Raw genomic sequence first — 25,472 nt, 5'->3', positions numbered from 1 at the left:
TTACATGAACAAGAATAATTATTGTGGTTGTGCAGTGGTAGAAAGTATTGTGAACATGTGGCCCCCCAGATTTTAAAATCCAATGGGTTCCTTCTTCCATTGTGAGGCGGTGATAGACAGACTAGTGGAAGCAACAACTAATTAATGTAGTGGGTTAGTGCATTTGGCTGGGCCCAGATCCACATACTAAGCAGTGTCACACCTCTTGGAGAGAAGCACAGCAGTAGCAAGGCAACAGTGGGAGTTCAGTGGCCACGATCCTTTGGGGATAGCCTGTAGTGCATTGGAATTGTCTGTGCTGCCCTGAGCTGCTGAACCACTAAGTGGAAGCTAAGGCCACCTATATGACTGATGGCTGTCTGGTGAGATAGCACTGTTGTGACTACCAGTACAGACTTTATTTGTAGCTCAAGAGGTATCGGTAGCTGGGCCTGTTTCATGTAGCTGCACAATATGTAAGCTGTACCCCCTCTAGTCTTTACTGAGTGGCTGTTTAGTATGACAGGTGCTCTATTCACTAAATAACCCACGTGCCTGTCTGCAGATAATATGGAGAGGTTGGCCCTCATTAACGTGAATAGGCACCCACATGAGAGTAGCTGACTAGTAGCACCAGACACGCAGCTAGAAGAGGGAGGTAACATGAAGGAACTCTCTGGCTAATAATAATATCAACTTCTTAATGTGCTCATTGGTGAAAGCCTGCCAGTGACTGACTTATTTTCAGAGAGAACACATGCTGCCTTTTTCTTGGACACCATTTGACTTCAGTAAGTTGATAAGTTGTGATCCTGAGGGAGACAACTATTAGAGCCGGTCTACATTTTAATTGTTTTTCTCTCTGAAATCTGGCAATTTTTCAAACTTGGAAAAATTTGCAAACAGTTTTTCTATGAAAACTTTTCTGCTTTTTGTTTCTCATTTTCAGTTTTTATTTCTTGGCTTTCAGTTGCCTTTTCAGTTTCTGGTTTTGAGTTTTCAGAAGGTTTTCTTATGCCAATTGTCATTAGTTTTTCTAATATGAAATTTTATGAACATTTTCAGAAGTTCCAGTTTGACAAATGGATAAAAAGATAAAATATGATGCTGAAAGCTTCAAAATATGAAAAATTGGTCAATTTTGAAATGCAGGAGAATCAAGTTATCTTTGAAATTTTTGCAATGAAGCTCTGCTCCCCATACTGCCCAGTAGAGAGACAACATAAAAAATTAATCAGCCATCATTTCAGAACTCTCTACTTTTCACATCTAATTTTAATTGTTTTTTCTTTGTTTAATTTCAGTACATAACAATTGTATTTATCTGAGTCTTTGTATGTATTTGAGAGCTGCAAATGTAAGTGACCCTATTTTCCAATTTAAAAAAAAAATTGCTTCAAATTAATTTCTACATCCTTAGGTGCATATTTTTGAAAGTCTTGGCCCAAAACGAAACAAAAATGTTCTCTCATTTTAATGTGGGGCAGAGCAGGCCCAGGCAAGTATCAGCATCAGGTGCTGTCATAGAAGCCAGGAGAAGATTGCAGGCCCAACTCGGTAAAGGCTGTTTAAAGCTGATGTAAAGAGCCACACAAAGGAAACCATTTGCAGTGCATGCCAAGTTTTATTAGTCCTACAAAACTCAAGCAACATATTTTTGAGTATAATCTACTGGTCAATTAGGTATTACTAGGTGAAATTCAATGGGCTGTAGTATTCAGAAAGTAAGCCTAGATACTCTCAAAGTTCCCTTCTGGCCTTGAAATCTTTGAAAAACAGAGACTCTAAGCCAAATGTTATGAGATTCCCAATAACTTCAGAAGGTCTTCATCACAACTCTAGAAAAAGTTATTAATCTGGGGCCTGATCCAACTCCCACTGAAGTCAATTAAATGACTCTCACCAATTTCCGTGGGAGTTGGATTGGGCCCTGTTTTGTATCCAGTAGAAGCAGTCTTGTCTCAAACTAAATAATCTTTTCTTCTTCCACTATTATGTCTTTAGTCGAGAAATGTATGCACGTAATAATAACCTCCTTTAACCTCCAAACTTCAGCTTGTTCGAGTTCCCAATATAGCACAGATACATCAAGGGGGCTGTATAAATTATAAAGTGAAGGAAGATTTTTTTAGATACTTATCTTGCACATCAGCAGAAAGGTGAAATTCATGCTGAATGGATTTTGGGGGTTCACTTCAATTTGGAGTGTATAAGAGGACAGGCTCCCCTCCTGTCTTGAGATCCCACCCAAACAGCCTTGACACTTTCTGTTTGCTAGCATCTTTATGAGTTTTAGTTGTATTCCCGCCACCAAACCACCATCACATTTCCATGCAGCAACTGTTGCTGCAGTTTTCTCTAGTCCTCAGCCCTTCTTCCAGGAAGAGAAAGAGATCTCACCACCCTGAGCTCTTACTGCCTCTCAAAGCTAATTAGCTCTTAGCATATCACTCCCCCACCCAGTCTGATTAAGTAATTGGGTACTCCACTCCTCCATCAGGCCTTTTTGGAGAGTGGGGAGGATCGTGAATTAATGCTTCAGTGATCAGAGTGCTGGGTCAGCTACTGGCTCTCAGCACTCAGTCACAAGCTGATGAAGTGTGGTTCACCAGTGAGATTTTTACTTTGTGACCAAATTGTCTTCTGATGTTTTATTTGACTTAATTTTAGACCATTCTTTTAGAATTTTGATTTGCTAGCACATATTGGTGCAAACATTTTTAATGTTAATTTGTAAAGAGTTTCCAAAACAGTCAGTTGAATCTAAACTAGCAGCTCTGTGGATTTGGAGATATTACATGTGGTCATATACAGTAGAAAAGTCCCTCCTTTTTAGTTCCTATGTAATTTTGTTGAGGTGGTATCCTAAGAAGGTGTCTCTGTCATGATCCTTTGGGATGCAAGTGCACAAAATCCCTAGTTAGTCTTTGCCTGTGGTTGATGTTCCTGGTGATTTTTTTCCACTGCCATTTGCCCATATATACTTTAGTTCACTACCGAAAGTCCAAGAATAAGAATCCTTATGATTATGACTTGTGTAACGCCAGAAGACTGACAACGTTTCTTTCTCTTAGCTAGTTTGCAAATAGTTGTGTTATTCCCTTTGGTGCATATTTCTGACTCCTATTGCCTGGAATGGGATTTGTGCACATACATTCAAAATCAGGATTTGGTTCACAAATCAAAAAACTGCAAAGTGATGGGAAACTTATAAAATTATCACCAGATCAGTGAAATCTATCGGCCTTAACCAAATCCCTTTGAAGTCATTTGGACTTTGGATCAGCCCCTATGTGAATTTTCATTGAAAAGGTTTAAAAGTTTGGTTTTTTTTAACCTTGAAAACATTTTAAATTGAAATATGAATGTGCCCTACAGGCTACAGCTAGATTGTAATGCTGCAGTTTAAAGTAACGCACATCTGGGCCTAAGAAAACATGTAGTAACATTTAAAAATGTGCAGAAACAAGCACACAGCATATTACATCATCTTTTTAGGGACCGTGTAGAACCAGCACCTTGTTCTCGGAGTCAGATTCTGTCACCATTACTCAATACTCTGCGAGTTGTCCCATTGTCTTCAATGATTTATATAAGAAAATGGGGCCACTCATGGAGAAAACTACTAGTACTCAACATGAGTTGGGGGGGGGTAGAATCTGGCCCTAAATTGGATACAGCAACTTTTAAAAAATCCTTGTAAGTATTGTTGCGTGTGGTGTTCATCCACTCTCATGTGTGTCCTATTTTGGCTAAATGTTTAAATACTGAATATTTTCTAACTAATGTATCTGAATTGAATGTACCTGAATTCTAACCCAAATCATTGCAGTAGGGCTTTCAGGCAGAGGGCTATGTGGGCTGTAGCATCTAGATAAATTGAAATTTGCTTGTCTGTGACTAATTTTAACTACTGTTTTTGTGTTTCAGTACCATTGTTTCTTTCAGTAGCATGCTCACTTGCATTGCTGTTATGTTTGGGCTAGCTACAAACTGCCCTGAGTAAGGGGTGGTGTGTAGCTTCGCCATCCCAGGAGCAGGACTGAGGATAAATTGTGACTGACAGTCACCATTCCTCCCCTGGTTCCTCCATTACCACTATCCTTTTGTGGGTGAGCTTACTTTCCCCTGTGTCTGGACTCTGGCCAACTACTCTAGTTGGTAAATAGGGGGGCAGAGCCAAAGCTCCTCTCACTCCCACTTTCCAAACCACTTCTTGAGAATTAAAGGAGGGAGAAGGGACTTTCTTCTCCTTATCCCTCTGCATGTCCAAGTAAGGGCTGTGATAATCTAGCCCTTCATGAGTTTTCTATGCTCTTACTCTGTTGAACTTTATGTTGACATTGTACTAACGTAAAAGGTTCAGAGGTTCCGTTCCCATAACCTTCCAAAAGTTTGGATGCTAGTCTAAAGTTATCCAAATGCATTCAACTGGGAATTGGATTGGAAATCTCACATGATCAGGATTCTGACAAGATTTCCAGCAATTTCTGGCTTGAGTTGGGCTAGGCATGACACATCAATAGCTTTCTTTGTGGTATTTCAGTATTTCCATCGTGATTTAAAGCAGGAAGTGGGGAAGTTCTATGAGAATATTAAAAATAATTTTAAAAGCTTCTGAATTTTTTCCAACCTCAAAGGTTCGCTCTTGGGTCAAGATTTGGGATATGGTTCAGGATGAGATTTTTACCCCTAATTATAAATGGTGCTCTCTGCTGGATTTGTAGGGAAATAATTTTGCTATGATCCCTGTATCATAATTTGCCATCTGACAACTACATTGAAATCATTATGTTTGCAGTCAGTGAAACAGGTTAGTTTTAATGAAAATACTTCTGAAAGGCATGTCTTCCTCAACTCACTCTGTTTCCTACACTTATTGCACCTGCTTCTCCATCACTGTACACCTTGTGCATTCATCTGTACTTATGCAAAAGTGAGTGTAAATTACACACATTTTGATATGGTGTCATTTTATACTCACTTTGCACAGGTGTGAACAATTGCAACAAGTTGTAAGGAAGTAGAGAAGCAGACTCAGTGTCCTCATCTTCCTCTCTCCCTCCCCCTTTTCTTTCCATCAATCCAGGCTTCCTCTACCAAACAGGGCACGTGGATAATTAACTATCCACCAACAAAACACTTATAACCAATTGCCCCACCTCTCTTGAAACCATCCCTGAGGGACCATCAATAACAACACCTCCATCCCTCAAACATGAATTGCTTAATCTGCTCCCCAACACCACCCCTATAGATCCAGACCCAGGCAACCTGGGCCTACAGGGGGAACCCTTCAGGGCAACAGACACCAGCAGCCAATAATAAACATGGAGCAAAAGTTCCAACAACGTAGTCTGGTAGAATCCTCCTGAAAGGCCCCCATCATCCAGCCAACAGCAGCAGCAGCTGCCGTCACCATCAAAGCTGTTGTCATCAGGCAGCTGACCACCTGGAAAACTGCCTGTTTCAACATCCATCTGACATCATCACATTCCCTCCAGTTGGGCTCATTCTTCTGCAGGAGAGAAGAGAGAACTGTAGAGATATGTTTGTGCAAGATTATAGTTTAGAGAGACTCCCTCCTAAAGGGCAGTATTATGAATACAGGAATTTTGAGATGTGCTGTGGAAGCAGTGGGTGTGGAGAATTCAGTGTAGCTGTGTACAGAAGTTTACCACACATGCACTCTATGGCTTTTTGGAATAAAAGTTTTATTCCTTTCTCATTCACTGGTTTACTGTTTAGCGAACCCCAAGATATTTAGATGGTGTCAGAAATGCTAAATGAAAAAGAGACTTCATTCATTCTGAGGTAAACTCCTGTGTTTGAAACTGAAATCAGAGGAAAGGGGAGCATGTGGAGTAGCAGAGAAGTACAAAGGCTTATGTATGTATTTTATGAGCACAATTGTAGCTTGGCTACCTTCAGAAGGGAAGAAAGCCAAAAATGGATGTGCTGAAACTTCCATCCAGTCTGCAACTGCCAGGCAATGTTGCACAGAACTGGGAAAAAATTCTGACAGAGATTTGAATTGTATTTAGCAGCAATGTTGGCAGAGGATAAAAATTATGAAGTAAAATCATTAGTCTTTTTTTTTCACGTTGTTGGGGAGGAAGCATTGGATGTTTTAACAACTTTAAGTTGAAGAAGATGAAAGCATGATGTTAAGTAAAATACTAATTAAATTTGAGCAATGTTGCATGCCAAAAAGGAATGAAGCCTTTGAAAGAGACAATTTTTTACATATTTGCAAAAAAATTCTCAGTGACCAGTCTGTGGGCTGACACTGGTTCCTGAGATTTCCCTGACACAGTTTAGGAAGGCGGCAAGCTGCTCCCTGGTATCAAAAAGGTTGAGAAACACTGTGTTAGTGCAATATGCCCCAGAATTAAGGAGACTCAGTAAAACCCATGACTTTTGAGCTGACAGAGCCTCTGGTCAGAGATAGAATCAGTTGTGGCAGTAAAGACAACAGTTAAGAGAGAGAGAGACTGCTCTGTGAAGGAGATTTAACTTTAGGAAAGGCATTCCAGATGTGCAGAGCAGCAGAAACTGTGTAAGCACAAGCCAAAGAGCTGAATTCACCAGAAGGGGTTATCCTCATACAAGTACAAAAGCATATAGCCACTAGAAGTCAACTCAAAAAGTGGAACCACCCTCTGTGAAAACTACTGTTAATGAAGAGACGGGGTACAGACAGTCATGTGGAAGGTGTGGATCACAGCACAGCCCAAAATAGTGTTTTGCCTTTGAAAACTCTGTCACAAGTGTGTGTGGGGGGGAAATCATTTTGCAAAATGATGCAGATCCCAAATGCAGAAAAGTCAAATGGATGCAGTTGAAGACTACCTGGTTGAGGAGTTTTACATAGACATGCTGGGGGCTTGTCAACACTGCAGTGGCTGGTCGATTTAAGTTACGCAATTTGAGTTACATTAATAGGGTAACTCAAATCGATATAGCTTAGATCTACTTACCACAGGGTCAACACTATGGTGTGTCGACAGGAGATGCTCTCTCACCGACATTGTTTCTGCCTCTCATTGAGATGGAGTACAGAAATCAATGGGAGAGCGTTCTCCCATCGATTGAGTGTGACTTCACTAGACCACTAAATTGATGCCACTGCATCAATTGCAGCAGTGCTGATTTAGCTCTGTAGTGAAGACCAGCCCTGGGATGAAGTACAACTCATGAGGGACTAGATACGGCCAATGAAAGTGAATGAAACAATTATTCCACTTAAACTGGACATGGAGCTCAAGTTAATATTCTGTCTAAACAAGATTATGAGAGACTGAATATAAGACCAAAACAGTGACCAACAAAAGTAACTAGTTATTCTGGAAAAAATATACCAGTGAAGGGGAGGTACAGTGCTAGCATCAAATATAAAACCATCACATATGGGCTCTCATTTATTGTAGTACCAAAAGAGGTGACACCAATTTTAGGCCTGGTGTCAGTCTCACTCTGTGAAAAGCTCAGTCTGGTAAAATGAAAAGGAGTACTTGTGGCACCTTGGAGACTAACCAATTTATTTGAGCATGAGCTTTCGTGAGCTACAGCTCACTTCATCGGATGCATACTGTGGAAACTGCAGAAGACATTATATATACACAGAGACCGTGAAACAATACTTCCTCCCACCCCACTCTCCTGCTGGTAATAGCTTATCTAAAGTGATCATCAAGTTGGGCCATTTCCAGCACAAATCCAGGTTTTCTCACCCTCCGCCCCCCCCCCCCCACAAACTCACTCTCCTGCTGGTAATAGCCCATCCAAAGTAACCACTCTCTTTAAAATGTGTATGATAATCAAGGTGGGCCATTTCCAGCACAAATTCAGGTTTTCTCACCCCCCCACCCCCCTCCAAAAACCACACACACAAACTCACTCTCCTGCTGGTAATGGCTCATTTATGCGGAAATGGCCCACCTTGATTATCATGCACATTGTAAGGAGAGTGGTCAGTTTGGATGAGCTATTGCCAGCAGGAGAGTGAGTTTGGGGGGGGGGGGTGAGAAAACCTGGATTTGTGCTGGAAATGGCCCAACTTGATCATCATACACATTTTAAAGAGAGTGGTCACTTTGGATGGGCTATTACCAGCAGGAGAGTGAGTTTGTGGGGGGGGGGGGGGCGGAGGGTGAGAAAACCTGGATTTGTACTGGAAATGGCCCAACTTGATGATCACTTTAGATAAGCTATTACCAGCAGGAGAGTGGGGTGGGAGGAGGTATTGTTTCATGGTCTCTGTGTATATATAATGTCTTCTGCAGTTTCCACAGTATGCATCCGATGAAGTGAGCTGTAGCTCACGAAAGCTCATGCTCAAATAAATTGGTTAGTCTCTAAGGTGCCACAAGTACTCCTTTTCTTTTTGCGAATACAGACTAACATGGCTGTTACTCTGAAATCTGGTAAAATGGGTGCTCTCACTACAAGATCATACCAAACCTGGCTATGAGGCACCTATTCAAGAACATCATGATCTGTTTTAAGGGCTGGGTTGCTTGCAGGGTCCCTTCACTTAGCCATCCATGGAGAAAGATGCCATTTGTACTCCATGATAAATTCAAGGCTAAGCTCTCAAGGATGGAAACAATGCAAGTAACACAAAAATATTGAAGAGTCAATGGAAGGGGTGAGCTCCCTAGTCCTTGTGGAGGAAAATAAAAGCTGGCTACACATATGCTTACATCCTAGAGACTGCGACAAGGCTATAAAAAGAGAACACTTCCAACTGCCAACAGAGAAGAGATTATGGCTCATTTTGTGAATGCATAATCTTTCAGTAAATTGGATGCCTCCTCGGGGTTTTTGCAGCTAAAATTAACTGAAGAAAGCTCAAAACAATGCACCTTTAATACCCCCATTGGAAGATACAGATTCTTATGCCTACCCTTTGGGATAACATCAGCAACAGAAGTGTACCACAAAACCATACATAAGAACTACATATATATTAATGGTGTCGACACCTCAAGGATGACAGCATCATCTGGGGCTCAACTACAGAGGAACATGACTGTAGCCTTTGGAAAGTGTTGGCTTCCAATAGAGCTGCAAACTTGAAACTAAATAGGGAGACATTTTGTTTTAGGGATTACAGAACTGACTTTTATTGGAGATACTATTTCCAGCGAAGGTGTAAAACCTGATAAGCAGTTTCAGCCATGTCCACAGTCAAAGATATCCAGCAGTTCCTGAGAATGGTTAATTACTTGGAAAATTCATACCTAATCTATCTACAAAAGCAGCAGCTTTGAGGAAACTCCTAGAAAGTAAAAATGAATAGTACTAGGATTCAGAACAGGAGGAATCATGGGAAGTTTTGAGACAACAACTGATACAAGAGCCCATATTGAACTTCTACACACCAAGCAGGCCTATTGGAATTTTAGCAGATGCTTCACAATCTGGGTTAGGTGCAGTGATTTTACAGAAACACAATGATTTTTGGCAACCAGTGGAGTATGCATCAAAATCACTGACTGATGAGGAAACCTGATATACACATTGAGAAGGAGCTTTTAGGAATATTGTTTGCCTGTGAGAGATTCAATCAATGTATTTATGGCTGGGCTGTAGATGTTGAAAAGGACCACAAGCCCCTGTTAGAATTATTTGGCAAACTGCTGAATGATTGTAACTTAAGGATTCAAAGAATGATGATAAAACTGCAAAAGTATGATTTGGTTATAACCTACACACCTGGTAAATTCATGTTTCCTGCAGATGCACTTTCCAGAGCAATGACTCCACTACAAAACTAGAGAAGACTGTAGAGATAGAGATGCAAGTCTACATAGATCTGATTGTAAGTTAAGTCCTGTAGCTAATGAAAAACTGCAACAAATAAGAGGGGAACCAGAGAAACATGAATCACTGGGGATCCTTAAAGAAGAGATAATTCAAGGGTGACCTGAAGAAATTAACAATTGTTTTCCAAGAATAAGAGACTATTGAAACTGCAGACATGAACTTACTATGATAGATGGGATGATTTTCAGGTTCAGCAAGGTTGTAGTACAAATAAGCCTCTGGAAAGAAATGCTATGGAAGATCCACAAGTGTCATTTAGGAATTGAGAAATGCAAACAATGGGCATGAGAAGTGATATATTGACTGCGGATCAATCATGACATTGCTAATGTGATAGGAAACTGCTTTTCATGCTTGAAATACAAGCCATATAAACAGGCAGAGCCTCTGAGACCTCACCCAGTTCCACAAAAGCCTATGAGAAGGTAGGCACCGATTTATTTATCTGGAAATCAAAGGATTATTTAATAGTCCCAGATGATTAGTCTCTGTATCCAGCAATTTGTTCACTGCACAGTACTAGTACTAAGTCAAGGAGTACTTGTGGCACCTTAGAGACTAACCAATAGCTGGCATGAAGGGAATATTTTTCAGACATGGAATTCCAGATGCAAACTTTAACAATAATGGGCCACAATTTTCCAGCACAGGTTGTAGGCACTTTGCCATTGGTTGGTTATTTTCATCACAAAACATCAAATCCAAATTACCCCCAATCAAATGGATTTATGGAAAGGAGTTTACTGGTGGAGAAGGACCTTATGAAAAAGACATTCGACAGCGAAGGTGATTTCTATAAAGCTACATTGGTTCTTCTCCAGGTCAGCTGTACATGGAAAGAAGGATCAGATCTAATTTATCAATCCCTATAATTTACTGAAATCTAATGACAACAAAACCATATGGAAGATGAAAGAAAATCAGAAATGGACGCAGAAATATTATTTTGACAAAAGGACCTGTGATCTCCCATCTCTTAACCCAGGTGATAGTGTCCCTGAGGAATCATGCCTCTAAAACTTTGGGCCAAAGGGGTACCATTAAAGAACAGCTGAATCCAAGGTCTTACGGAGTTCAGGTGGACCAAGGGGATACATTTTGCTTTAATTGAAGGAATCCAAGCATAATCCCAGAAAGTTCTAATACATTGACAGTAGACAGTGGACTCTGTCATTTACCAACCAACTGATCGTTTATCAATGGACAAAGGAGAAACTGTCAAGGAATAAGACAACAACTCAGACTTTAATGAAAGGCTGATACTGAGAAGATCAGAGGGGGAGATCAAGTGTCCTGAAAAACTGAGAGACTTTCTAACCTGCCTGGAAAATGGGGTATAGAGATGTGCTGGTAAACCTCTCCTCTCTAGACAGTTGATACATTAGGTATATGAATTGTAGTTTACGGAAATGTACTAGTCAGGTTGAGAATTGAATGTATGTGTTATTAGATAGTTGTTTATAGTGAGTTAGTTGGCTTTTTAGGATGGAAAATGTAAATATATGTTTGTGCAAGACTGTAATTTATAGAGGCTCCCTCATAACGGTCAGTATTATAAATACAGGAATTTTGAGACGTATCCTGGAAGTGGGGGAATAAAAGGTTTATTCCTTTCTCATTCACTGGTCTGTTGTGTAATGAACCCCAAGATCATTACAGGAACAGGGAGGCAATACCTGTGGGGAGAGAACAGGTAGAAAGCATAAGAGATCACCATCAAAAGGGTAGGCGGAGGGCTCAGAATTGGGGGCAGGCAATGGAAGGTGGAATTATTCTGCCAGTCTAAGTTTACAGACCCACAAACTGCAGTTTTAGAGATTTTATAGGTGCTTATTATACAAATGACAAGGTAACAGAGGAATGATTGGCCATCCTACACCACAAAGAAAGAGGTCCTGGAGCCTTATAATCCTTTTTGACTGATACATACAGAACTCTCATAGCTGCATTCAATTATTAGTGCAGTAGTGTCTTGATAAAGTATCAGATATTTTATTAATCACAAAAAATACTGAACTATTTCCTAAGGAACCATGTGATTAAATTCCACAGTAAATATTTTCAGTTCAGATGCCCAGCACTTTTATAAGAACACAAGAAGTTTGCAAATAGCAATACAAAACTATAAGTGCTATTTTTTTACAATTCCTCTGTGTAGTGTGAGATGGCCAGCCATTCTTCTCTAGCCTTGTCATTTGTATAATGACCACTTATATAAACTATAAAAATACAGTTTATTTAAGGTAAAATAAGGTAAATATATAATATTTGGTTCCTATGGTGAATATGTTTCTAGCCTTTGGGAACACATGCATGGCTACAGGGCACATCTCAAGTTGATATTGGGAATGTTTCTAATTACAATGAGTTGGAAATGATTTGGGTATTGAAAACCATGCTGTTACAGCGGATGTGGTAAAATGGGATTAGCTGTAATTGTTGCAGTTTATAGAGTTACGACTGTAAAATAATAGTGTGATATCTGTTTTAAAACCATAATGGAGGCCACAAAGATTTTTCTTTTTCTTTCCAAATTCCTACAAGACATGAAACTGAATTGAGCAACTACTACTGAGATTCCCCAAAATTGCTTCATTAGTTTTTCATAGTGGTTATTATGAAGGCAAATTATACACAAAATAATTTCCACTTTACATATTTTATAGAAATTAAAAGACTAAGTCATGAAAATGCCAGACTCTGTTTATTTGTCATGCTGAAGCTTATTGTATTTGTGGAATATGAAACTTCTGCACCATATAGGGCCTAATCCTGCAAGCCCTGGATGTAGTATCATTATTTAATATTTGTATCGCAGCAGTGCCTACAAGCCCCAGTCATAAACCAGGAATTTATTGTGCTGGACGTTGTATAAATGCATGGAATAATGGTTGACTGAAGTTGACCTATAATGTATTTTGCCACAAATATTTCCCTTAATCATTAGATGGTGAAAAGAACTTTAATTACAATTTGGGGATGTTCTACTGTAAGAATCTGTTTCTTTCTTACCCGGGCCAGCTTATAACACAATGACTTAAGTGACTAGTACTTGTATGCAGGTATTTTCATCTTTTTTATCAGAGGCCATTGGTTTGAATCCATTCCAGCTCTGAAAGTCAATATGTGGCTCTTTTGTGACCTATGTCAAATTAACTGGTGGTCTCATCTAAATTTTATTATGCATATGGCTGTATCACAGAATAAACAGGAAGATTCCATTGCCTTAAATGGACTTTCAATTGGGGCCCTGAAACATAACTTCTCTAAAGAAGAGACTATACGTTAGGCCAAATTGCATAGGGAGAGAAGCACTGTGATCTAGTAGAGCCAAATTCTGTACAGACCTAGTGTGCAGCTCTATTGAAGTTTCCAGGGTTGCATTGGCAATGGGGAAGGGGGGCGGAAGTAAGCACAGAATTTGGTTGATGTTACCCACCTGAGAGTAAATTAAGAACATAGGATTAATTTCAAACTTGAACCTCCACTGAAATCTCCAGAAAGACTCTGGAGGTGAGAATTTATGAAGTTATAATTTGGGACATAAATCATGGTTTTTATCCACGCTTCCAAGTTTTTAAAACATACTTACTCAGTGAGAATAAATCCTGTACCAATGGTGATGGTAAACTGATAATAGTTCAGAAGAACCTAGCCACATTTTAGGCGAGCATTACTCGGTGCAGTCAAACTAATTCCAGTGCAATAACATTCATCCTGGTGAGTTAGTTTCCACTCTATCAGTGAGGATAACATGGAGTGTGAGATTGACCACAATTTACCAGAAAAATCTATTGTATTTGATCTTCTACTGAGTAAGGTTCATTGCACTGTAGGCATTAAAGTACTGTATCAACGTACAACATATTTGTGCATCATTCAAGTACAAAACAGGACTGGCTAATTCAATTCCAATTTTGTACTTGAGTAATATACTATCCAGTTTCAAACTGCACTTGAAAATTTCACAAATATATTCTATTGAAAAGTGATACTATATTGGTCAATAGAATGACATTCTATTTTAACATGTTGCAATTCTTACAAGTATAATATGACAAAATATAATTCAGTTTAATCAAAATTGACATATCTTTATTAATAAAGTCCCTTGAAATGCTAATGTAGATTTTTTATTGTTAGAAATGGATCCAACCTGGTTTTATTTGAACCACACTAGGAATTACAGCCATTTAAAATTTCCTTATAAATAATGGTCTGTGTTCTCCCCATCACTGTCTGGCATGGAAAGAGCAAAAATATATCAATCACACAGGAAAAGGGAGCAGCTGGCAGAGGAGGGAGTGCTTGCACCACATATTCACCCCACCAAAGGCTTGTCCTATACACTCCATTTAGCGATGCTTGTTTCTGAGCTGGAGTACTTTGAGGGAGATGGATGGCCAACAGCTGGGTGAAACTAGAGAGCTGCTGTTCATCATAGAATGCTCTTGTAGGAAAGCCAATATGGGCTGAAGCTATATGGGTGTGACAGGTGAACGTGGCAATAAATTTCAAAAGAGCTGTGTAAACATTAAAGACCATATCCTCAGCTGGTGTAAATTGCCTTAACTCCACTTAAGTCAATGGAGCTACACTGGTTTAGGTCATCTGAGATCTGGCCCTAATTAATTAATTCTCAAACTCTCCTCTGTTGTTAGTAAAGAAGTATTATTGCCCCATTTTACAGGGGAATCCAGGGTATGGAAGGGTGAAATGACGCAATGTAGCCTCCACTGTAATAGAAGCAGAATTAGAATTAGAACTTGGGAGCTCCTCACTCCTGTCCCGGCCTTATTTCCCTTTGGCTATGCTGCCAAAGGGTACATCTTCACTAAAGAGTTAAGCCATGTTTACACTATGGGCACTAGAGTGGCATAGGGTAGTCCTGTAGTTAAGACACAGAATAGAGCAATGGAAGGGGTTTCTTCCATTACTGTAGGAACTCCACCTCCCCAAGCGATAGTAGCTAGGTTGATGGAAGCATTCTTCCATTGATTTAGCTGCATATATATGTGAGGTAAGGTTTGCATAGCTACAGCACTTAGGGGTGTGGATTTTTCACACCCGTGAGTGCTACAGCCATGTCAATCTAAGTTTTAAGTATAGAACAGACCTTGGGTTAACACCTCTCATTAGCCTGGCTTGATAATAGCTTAGATCCGGCTAGTTGTGGCAGGCTGTTAGTACAAAACCCAACTCGTAACAGGTCAGTGGAAAGCCTTCTCTCACTTCTGTGGCTGCGGGATGCACCAGTGAAGCCACATATCCTTCAGTGAGAAAAAACAATCCATAATATTGACTGGGTCCATTTGATGTTTTTCTTTATTTTTGGTAAATGTTAACTACCACACCAGCTTGTTCACCATTAAAAATTACCTGCTAGTTCTCTCATACATAGATTCACAATGCTTTTAATGTGCATGGCCCAAACAACAGATTTCCTCTTACAAGCCCTCCATGCTAGAGGCAGAATTCCTTTACTACAGACCAGACAGCATTATTGCAAGCTTCTTAGCATCACCCCACCAATGTTCCCCACTCACAATGGGCTTTTCCCTGTATGTAGCACAATTATGAAAGAAAGGCCCAGGAAAGGAAGACCTCACATAAGGTCTTCACCCCAAGCCCCACTTCAAACTGAGTAAATTAGGTTCTGTAGTTTGAATGTACTCAATATGGTTTTTAAGGACAAAAAATAAACATTGCCAGCTAATGCACTGAATGCCTAGTTATGTTGTTTTCTTCCCTAGTTGTGATTATAATAGGGAATTTTTAGGTGACTGGGAAAACAAATGGATTCCCCAGCACCCCACCCCTTAATTCTGAGAGCACTTGCACCCCTTGGACACAAGGTTTATCACAAGCTTGGAGGGAAATTGTTGTGGGTTGCCATTGCTTCAAGTGTTGGCAGCTCATCACTGTAGAAAACTTGCTGAAACCTGGTTCCAAGTAAATTTGTTCCTAAGGTTGCTTGGCCAGTATGGAAGGCCTAGGATTTGTTATTCCTAAAATTTCCCACCATTGCGATCACTCACGCAGTTTTTCTGGTTGTATCAACTTGATGAGCACTAGTATAGGCAGGCCACTATTTTAGCATGTCGTATAGATCTGTTTATATATCAGGGAGAAAGGTTTGTACTCACCTACACTGGCTGCATAAGCCATGTTAGAAACCAGTTTAACATGAGCTATATTTAACCTGAATTTAAATATGGCTCCTAAACAAGATATGAATCCCAGTGTGGACATGTTCAGTTTGAGCTCCATCTTCATACCCACTGGCCTGCTACTGACACTGTGGGATGACATTTTGTGGTGGTTTTGTTGATATTAAGACTTGTCTAATATTAACAGGAACCACTAACATCACACATGGGGCAGTGACTTGTCACACTCACAATCCAATATGGATTAAAATAACTTAAAGATAAAAGACTCTGTATCCCATTACTGGTCCTTTGAGCCGTTCAGTATCCCAGAAAGCTTTCTTCTTTAACAAAAAAATGCTAATCACATTTATTACAAACAGAGCAGAGTGTTTCTCTGCCATCCCAAGATAATGTGAACATCAAGGTTAGTCTTACTATATCCCAGAATGTCAACACACTTGCCAAAAATGAATTTATCAGCTCAATGCAGCCGAGAGATTTAGTTTATCTAAATGTCCTACGAGGAATAAATAGTTTACCACTGTTTTTGAAGATTGGGGCAAATCTGACATTCTATTGACATATGCTGTAGATTTAATTTAATGCTGTAGTTCAGATGTCTCTTTTGGTAACTTTTAGTGAAATCTATGCTAAGGGTGGAGCTGTTTACGTATTTTATGGGGGTTTTAAATGCAGGGTTAGCAAAGGAAACATGATAATTGAAACAATGTTTGTGTATTCTCTTGTAGTGATTTGAAGAGGAATGTTACTAAAGCTTGTTGGTTGGTTCTGAATATTAACTGGATTTTAGCATGATTTGAAGGGATTCATTTTAAATTTGATCTCTTTTTTTCTATAACGGGCAGATCTCTTTCTTCAATGAAATGATTAAAAGTCTTTGAGCTGAGCCTCTCATTTATTGATTTATTTTATTTCATTTTTGTATTTTAGGCATATTGGAGATAACATCAGTGGAAATTGGAGTTGTGGCTGTTAAATCGATTAACAGCAACTATTACTTAGCCATGAACAAGAAAGGAAAAGTCTATGGCTCTGTAAGTATGTTGCTTTTGTTTTCAAAATGGACTGCAGGAGTCATAACCATAGTTTCCCCCCCTGCAGGAGTCATAACCATAGACTTGCTCAGTTATCTGTAATTTTCTAGTAATTAGAGCTGCAAGGAGTTGTTCATCAAAATTTCAGGCTCTCATAAACCAGCTCATCGTGGTTAGTTCATTAGGCTAAAGTTTGGCAGTGGCTGCTGGTATTCGTCATGGAAATGGCCTGTTCTGGTGTCTGGTCCGGTCAGGTCTCCCACTAAGTAGCAGCCAACACAGCATGAAAACTGTAGACAATTTGGGAAGAATCTAAAAAGAAATTAAAATGTTAAAAGTATTTTATTCTTTCATGTCTACAGTACAATCCTGTTTGTCAATAATTTGGTGGGGGGGCATCTGAAACCTCATAAACAGGGGTTTCAGATAATGGAGCAACAGCTTGGAAGACATTTAAAGGCTGTACACCAGGTTCCCAACCCTAGAGTGCACTGGACAGCATACTGGTCAGCTTTACAGATTCACCAGCTTTAAAGGGGCAAAGCTGATTATTGCATGAGAATACTGTAGAGAGGGGGATAATCACATCCTCAGGAACATAATCAAACTTTGGTTAATCAGAGTTTGGTAAACCTGTACTTACCTATAAAAGATAGAATATGTGTTTGTGTAAGATATGAATTATCACCAATCATTTTCACAGATGCACATAATATAACCCCATGAATGGGTGAACTAAACTCTGGTTTACACACATACTACATATATCTATAGTGTATATGTCAGGACCCTGGTCTCAAATTCCAGTCTTGAACCCAGGCCCAGTGGGTCCTCAGGAAGCAGCACTGGCCATCCCACTGCACCAACTCTTTGACTTACTTTAGAAATCAGACGTGGGTAGGCTAGCTACCAATGCACCGCTACAGACTAGGGACCGAATGGCTAGGCAGCAGTTCTGCGGAAAAGGACCTAGGGGTGACAGTGGACGAGAAGCTGGATATGAGTCAGCAGTGTGCCCTTGTTGCCAAGAAGGCCAATGGCATTTTGGGATGTATAAGTAGGGGCATAGCGAGCAGATCGAGGGACGTGATCGTTCCCCTCTATTCGACATTGGTGAGGCCTCATCTGGAGTACTGTGTCCAGTTTTGGGCCCCACACTTCAAGAAGGATGTGGATAAATTGGAGAGAGTCCAGCGAAGGGCAAGAAAAATGATTAGGGGTCTAGAACACATGACTTATGAGGAGAGGCTGAGGGAGCTGGGATTGTTTAGCCTGCAGAAGAGAAGAATGAGGGGGGATTTGATAGCTGCTTTCAACTACCTGAAAGGGGGTTCCAAAGAGGATGGCTCTAGACTGTTCTCAATGGTAGCAGATGACAGAACGAGGAGTAATGGTCTCAAGTTGCAGTGGGGAAGGTTTAGATTGGATATTAGGAAAAACTTTTTCACTAAGAGGGTGGTGAAACACTGGAATGCGTTACCTAGGGAGGTGGTAGAATCTCCTTCCTTAGAGGTTTTTAAGGTCAGGCTTGACAAAGCCCTGGCTGGGATGATTTAACTGGGAATTGGTCCTGCTTCGAGCAGGGGGTTGGACTAGATGACCTTCTGGGGTCCCTTCCAACCCTGATATTCTATGATTCTAGCTTCTAGGATTCCTCAGCCAGCTCCCTGAGTGGCCACATGATCTTGACCCTGATTGGCTGGTGACCATATATAAACTTGCAGGTAGAGCATGACACTGGCATTTGTTTAGAATATCCTGCATAATTCACTAATGGGTTTGATGCCCAAATTTATGTCAGTAAAACTTTTTTACCACCTGATTCCATCATCTAATCTCTTTATGTCATCTATGAACTAGGCTGAAAGTTTGGATCAGAATTCTGCATCTAGGAAAAAGGAGTCAAATGAGTTATTTTTATTTTTAGCAAAAATATTTGCCAGCCTTTTTGACTGGTATTTTACAGCTAGTATGAGCAGGTAAAGGGGCAGGAGCTCATTAATTTGATTTATTTATCAGATTCAGGACTGACCAGACAGAAGGAGAATTAATGTGGCTTAGAGTTGTTGCTTAATTTAATGGCCACTTGCCTTTTTTTCTCCATTAAAGCAAATGATGGAATATTAAAGCAAGTCCAAGCAGTCTTTAGGTTTCTAAAGTGATGAATATAAAGAGCTGTTTGGGAAAGGGAGAGCATATCCCCTGGAGATGTTTTTCCAAGCTTACATAACTCTGCTAATGGACTAATACTGTGACTCAGAGCATTCTGAAAGTCAAATTGAGTGTGACTGAGTCAGTCAACTGTGTGAAGAAAACAAAAGTATGCTTTCTGTAGTTTATAACTGAGGCCTGGTCTGCACTAAAAAGTTAGGTTGACCCAGCTACATCACTCATGGCTGTGAAGAATCTATATCCTTGAGCAGTATAGTAAAGCCTACCTAACCCCTGGTGTAGACAATGCTAGGTCTACAGAAGAATTCTTCCATCAACCTAGGTACCACCTCTCAGAAAGATGGATGACCTACATTGATGGAAGAACCCTTCCTGTTGATGTAGGTAGTGTGTACATTAAAGTACTGCAGCAATGCAGCTGTAGCCCTTCAAGGGTAGAAAAGCCCTGAGGATAGGTGAAAGATTAAGCAAGGGTTTGAAAGTTCTTAGTTGTATCTAAGTATAATGAACTCTTGATCACTTTTTAAAATGGAAATCTACAGGAATAAGTAGTGAAGATTTATATGAATTGTATGTAAAGTAGTTGTCGTATATTGCCTCTATGTATCTTCAAATGTCTGTGAAACCACGTAATTATTTTAAAGACTCACTTAAACTATCTGCTATATAAATGTTCCTACTATATATCTGTGGATGGTTTTTATATTTTAAATGCTCAAAGTATCTAACAACATTCATCAAAAATAAAATGTTTAAAGCACCTCAAAATAATCTTATTTGTACCATAAATAACAATTTATTACTTCAGCATATTCTTTCTTGTTAATTTTTGTCTTGGCATTTGAATAGATGCCTTAGAATTACCATATGTAGGTAGGTAGGCAGGTCAGGTCAGTGTTTACATGTTCCATTGTAGGGTTCTTTTGGGCTTCCCTGTAAATAAGAACTTGCTTTCTGAAATGTAGGAATTACAGAAATATATACTGCTTTGTGTCTTACTGCACATTTCAATGTGCAGGGTTTCAAATGACCTATTTGCAAAAGAGTTCCAATTTGTATTTAAGTGGCTTTATTGAAATGGCTTCCTTTTTTCAATATGGAAGCTATTTGTTTATTAAAGACATTCTTGTCATCACTCCTGAAAAGCAGATCTGTGTATGGTAAATATTACAGAAACAATTAGCCTCTCATGACAACATACTTGCCTTTTATGTTTTACATCCTCTCCTAGCAAACTGATACCAATTTTCTTGAAAAATGGAAACCATTCATCCTTGGAAGTGTGCATGCAGAATTTTGTTAGGTTCACTGTGAACATTCTTACAATATGGATATTGGGCCAGGCACTGAAATCTTTCAGGTCCTGATCCTTATTTCTGGTAAGGCCCTTTATACCATTTTGGCATGTTAAAGGGGCATCACACCCACTTTAAGGTCCATTTACACTGTCAGAGTGATTTGCACCCGCTTAAAGTCTCCTTTGCAATGCCACAGTGGTATGAATGGACTTTAGTTTAAATGAGTCTTTACAGTTTAAAATTTATAGTTTATAGATTCATTTAACATGTGCTACCAATAACCTGGATCAAGACACGTCAAAGATTGCATTTGTTTAGAAGTGCAACATAGTGAATGAGTCCATGACTGTGATGTAGAGAAACCTTATAACTAAGAAACTGATGTTTCATTGCTGCCATGTTCCATCCCAGAGGTGGCTTCATTACACTAGTGGGTGAATTATATAATTTTATTACTATATGTAATTATTTAGTGCCCAATCGGTTACATTTTTATTTTGTAGCATAACCGATGTGTTATAATGTGCATGCAATTAAATATTTCAATAAGCAAACCGTATAATTTTATAATAATCATCTAGATTATGTGGAAAAGTTGTAAAGCACTTTGGAATCCTTCAGGTTATTATTGTATAAGATATTATTTTATCCTCAATATGGTTAAAAAGTCTTTACATTCTGAACTGGCCTGTTCATTTTTCTCTTCTTACAGAAAGAGTTTAACAGCGATTGTAAATTGAAGGAAAGAATAGAAGAAAATGGATACAACACATACGCATCCTTAAATTGGAAGCACAATGGAAGACAAATGTTTGTGGCCTTGAATGGAAGAGGAGCTACAAAGAGAGGACAGAAAACAAGGAGGAAAAACACCTCAGCTCACTTTCTTCCAATGGTAGTAATGTCATAGATGAAGGAACTGTTTTATTGATGCAGTTGAACCAAAGGCTCTTTTGTCAAGTATACTTGGTAATCCTCTTGAAGAGTAAAAGCAAAGAAATAATGCAGACGTCTGCTTGTTTGAAAAAGGGGGGAAGCCTTTGAAGGTTTTGTGCTCATTGCTGGCACATGAAGGACTTTTAATTAGTTCTGTGTCATATCTTATAATCAAGATACAAGCTGGATCAAATGGGATGGGAACTATTCCCAGTGTGAATAATGTTTTTTTATCTCTGCGATAGAACTTGCAGGACGTGAGACAATCTGTTGAATGATCTTCGGGGAAAGTTATTTATGGAATACTAACTCGTATCAAAGACCTTCATTGCTCATTCAAACCTAATGATCCAATGAACAGTTAAACATGCAAGCATTTACTGGAAGCACTTGGGTCATATGCACAAATAAAGAAGTTTCTGGAGTAGCCTCATGGAAGAATGGATAGGATTAGGAAATATAAGCATATTAGAATTAAACTGTTCTAACAAAATGAATAATATGGTATGCCTGTGTATTCTAACTTCATTCCTTTTTATTTCTCTCTAAGTTATTTATTTAATAGGATGTTAAATATCTTTTTTTTTTTGTTTTAAATGATTTCCTCAGTTGCTTCCTTATTTCTTCCCCTTTTTTCAGCTTTTCTCACGGGGGTTGATAGAGTAAACTTTCAAAACCTCACTGACTGCCTGAGAATAGGAAACTGACAAGTCTTTAAGGTAAAGTCAGCATTGCAGTGAATATGTCCAATCTGTTTTCTTCTAAACTGTTTTGCACTTAAGCAAAAGAACCTGAAGCAGTGCTCAGATTTATCACACACATTGGATGTGTTTATGTTTGTGAATCCTACCTGCCATCACTCAAGAACAAACTTCAAGAAATACATTGTCAGGAGGGTCTTGTTGCTTGTATGAAGTGGATGGAGAGGCCAAATCTGTACTCAGGTGCGTTCGTGTTTGGGATGTGTATGTAATTCAGATACCATTGATTTGTATTTGAGACTAATGTATAGTCTTTCTTCGGGGTCTGATCCAAAATTCATTGCAGTTAATGGGAATCTTTTCACTGCCTGTAGTGGCCTTTGGAACAATCTCTAAATGTGGCTCATGCCCATTGATTTTAATGAGATTGCAATATTGCATGCATTTAAATGCAAGCAGAATTATCCTGTGCAGTTGGAAGCACCTGAGAGCAGAATTTGGCTCCCGAAAAGTGAGTCCAAAAAGAGCACACTCCTGCAGTCCTTATTCAGTAACCTTCATGTTCAACTAAATTGTCCTCATTAACAGCTTGAAGAGCCACAGACATATATTGGGACCATTTCCTGAAAAAAGACCATAGAATATTCATGATCATGCAATTAACAGAGACTACTTTCATATGCATATAACATTATGAGAGCCAGCTAAAAAAACAGCAACCGTGTCCCAAGTTAGAATGTCTTTCATATCCATCACAATAAATGAATGCTCAAAAAACACAATATCAGGCACTTTTTATGAAATGTTACTATTCCCACAGCTTAATTTAAGCAAATGAGTTAAAGCCTATTATGAAGTCTGGTCAACCTAACGGAATATAAGGTTTGTTTTTTGCTTCACTTATTTCTGTAAATTTAGAGAGCTCTGGAAAACTCATCAATATAGCCGTCTTGAGATTCATTTTGTTAGAGCAGATTAATAGAAAACAGGTTTCAGAGTAGCAGCCGTGTTAGTCTGTATCCGCAAAAAGAAAAGGAGGACTAGTAGCACCTTAGAGACGAACCAATTTATCTGAGCATAAGCTTTCGTGAGCTCAGATAAATTGGTTCATCTCTAAGGTGCCACAAGTCCTCCTTTTCTTTTTAATAGAAAACAGTACATCAGCCAACATGTACCACTGTCTTCACATTGTATTCCACTAAATAAATGCATAAACTTCTCTGCGGTGTCCGTAGTGAGAAAAAAAAAGTAGTATAATAATAATTTTTCTAAATACTTTTAAGTGATAACTATGAGATTATATTGACGTGCAGTTCTATCTTCAGTATTGTTGGGGGAAAGTTGGTTTTATTTTTATTGTTTGGAACCTGTATTTTGATACAAAAGGAGAGTTTTGCTAAATTGTGTATTTTTTTTTAACTAAAGTTTTACCTGAAGAAAGGCTGGTGTTATTGTGATCTTCTATAACTTATTTGAGTCAATCCTTAGCCAGCACTTCCAATGTTAATTGTTATTTAAGTATTAGTTGTGTATTAAAAAAAAAAACAGCAGCAGCAGCTTTCCCATAACATGTAAAACATAAAGAACGGTCAGATTGTATTTCCTGTTCCTCAAAACAAAGTTGTCTGTTTTATAACAAAAAAGTGTATTTGAGGCACAGCATTTTGGCTTGCAGCTACCAGTGCATTTCATGGTATTTGGTTTCCAACCTATTTGTTGATGAATGAGATTTTTTTTAAAAATCGACCGACAGTAGAATTTCAGAGGTTAAAATTAAATTTGTAATTGAGACTGAATAGCAAAACTTATCATATGGAGAGGGAGGCTTTCTTGTTTAAATTTTTAAAGTAATAATTGCATATGACAATGTATAATGGACCACCCACAACAAAAATTAAATGTTTGGTTGAGCAAATATAGTATTGGATAACCACTTTAACAACATCTATGGTACAAACTAGGTTCTCATTTCACAGAACCATTTAGATGACTTAGGGGAGTTTATATGTAAACATTCATAATTACAGGATTTCAAAACACTAAAACAGCTTCTAGCAAAACATATCGCTGCTCACAGAGGCCAAGAATAGAAAATATCACTTTTCTAAAGTGAATAGAGATGGGGACAGGAGCTATTCTGTGGAACGAATGGTTGGTTCCTGATGGTTAACAAAAATAAAAAATTCTTGAAGGAAAATGATGGCCTGCACTATAGGCATGCTCTGGTATTTACTGTGGTAGAATTGTGCTGCAGACAGTCTTCCCAGAGTATTATAGTTCCTTTTACCATAAGAGGGGACTCCTGATCAAGTTAAAGAGGGTGGGGGTTTTTGTTTTTGTTTTTTTAAAGGCTGATCAACAATGTACAGTATGTTATATTTAAATAAAAATAATAAAATGCTGGGAATAGAGAATAAAAATGTTGTCCTTGATTGTTTTATTAGCCTTAAATGATACTGCATAATAAAAAAAAAAGCGGGGGCAGGGGGGAGATTCATGTATATTACAGGATGTGGTTTGGTGCTCCATAGCCCTAAAACAAAACAAAAATCACTTGAACATTTGTAAGGTTTCTTTAATGTTTTGCATGTGTGAGTCAGCTATCGTCACTCTAATAACAACTGAACACTTTAGATTCTTCCTGTAAGTATCTAGGTCCATCTAGTTTATACAGTGGAAAAAAGCAATGAATTTAAAAGAAGCCTATTTGATGAAAGAATGAAGGGCTTTAGGAGGAAGAGCATGAACTCACATTTATAAGCAAAATGTAGAGTATTTTTCTCTAACATTTAAAGTGTTTGTCCAAGACTCTGAAGCTTTTAAAGCTCAAGTAAGGTTAGTAAGATGCAGTAGTGCAAAAACATTTGTACATGGAAGTAGACTGCAACTTCATGTCAGTTATGTCGGCAAAGGTTTATATTACATGAATCTCAGCAAATTTAGGGCCTGTTTCTGAAGTCAATCAGAGGTGAGGGTACCCCATATCTTAAAGTACCAGGTGTCATTATTTAGCTTTCTTAAATTAACTGTCTGGGATTATTCCCCCACTGCTAATTTCTTATTAAATTTTAGAAGGAAAAGAGCAACACAGAGCACACACACACATATGCCCAAACATTTTTCTGCTGGAATTATGTTGAGTATGAACACTCTGTAATGTGGTCAAGGAGACTGCTTCATGGAAACAGTTTCAAAGCAATTGACAATGACAACATTAAATATATACAAGAAACTACCTGTTTCATATCACGTTATGGCCAAAAGGTTCAACATGAAAAATGCATTGTTTTTTTACTCCAGGAAATTATGGTTTTATATTTGCATATATCCACTCAAGAGATGTTTGAT

The 25,472-nt window shown here is 38.7% G+C and overlaps 1 protein-coding gene across 2 annotated transcripts in view; it reads left to right on the top strand.

Moving 5' to 3' along the window:
* FGF10 (fibroblast growth factor 10) overlaps window positions 1-24,528 on the top strand; it is an 83,094-nt gene extending 58,566 nt beyond the window's left edge. The window contains exons 2-4 of one of the 2 annotated variants that reach the window (XM_084628219.1): window positions 16,914-17,017; window positions 21,200-21,382; window positions 22,063-24,528. In XM_084628219.1, coding sequence (XP_084484345.1) covers window positions 16,914-17,017; window positions 21,200-21,382; window positions 22,063-22,089 — 314 coding nt within the window. In that variant the 3' untranslated portion in view covers window positions 22,090-24,528. Of the gene's footprint in view, window positions 1-16,913; window positions 17,018-21,199 lie in introns of both variants that reach the window. The other variant, XM_084628220.1, reaches the window with a different exon arrangement.
* The last annotated feature ends 944 nt before the right edge of the window (window positions 24,529-25,472 follow it).

Source organism: Lepidochelys olivacea (assembly GCF_965140295.1).
Source record: "Lepidochelys olivacea isolate rLepOli2 genome assembly, chromosome: 5".
Classification (NCBI taxonomy): domain Eukaryota; kingdom Metazoa; phylum Chordata; order Testudines; family Cheloniidae; genus Lepidochelys; species Lepidochelys olivacea.
This window is presented reverse-complemented; position numbering and strand designations above follow the sequence as displayed.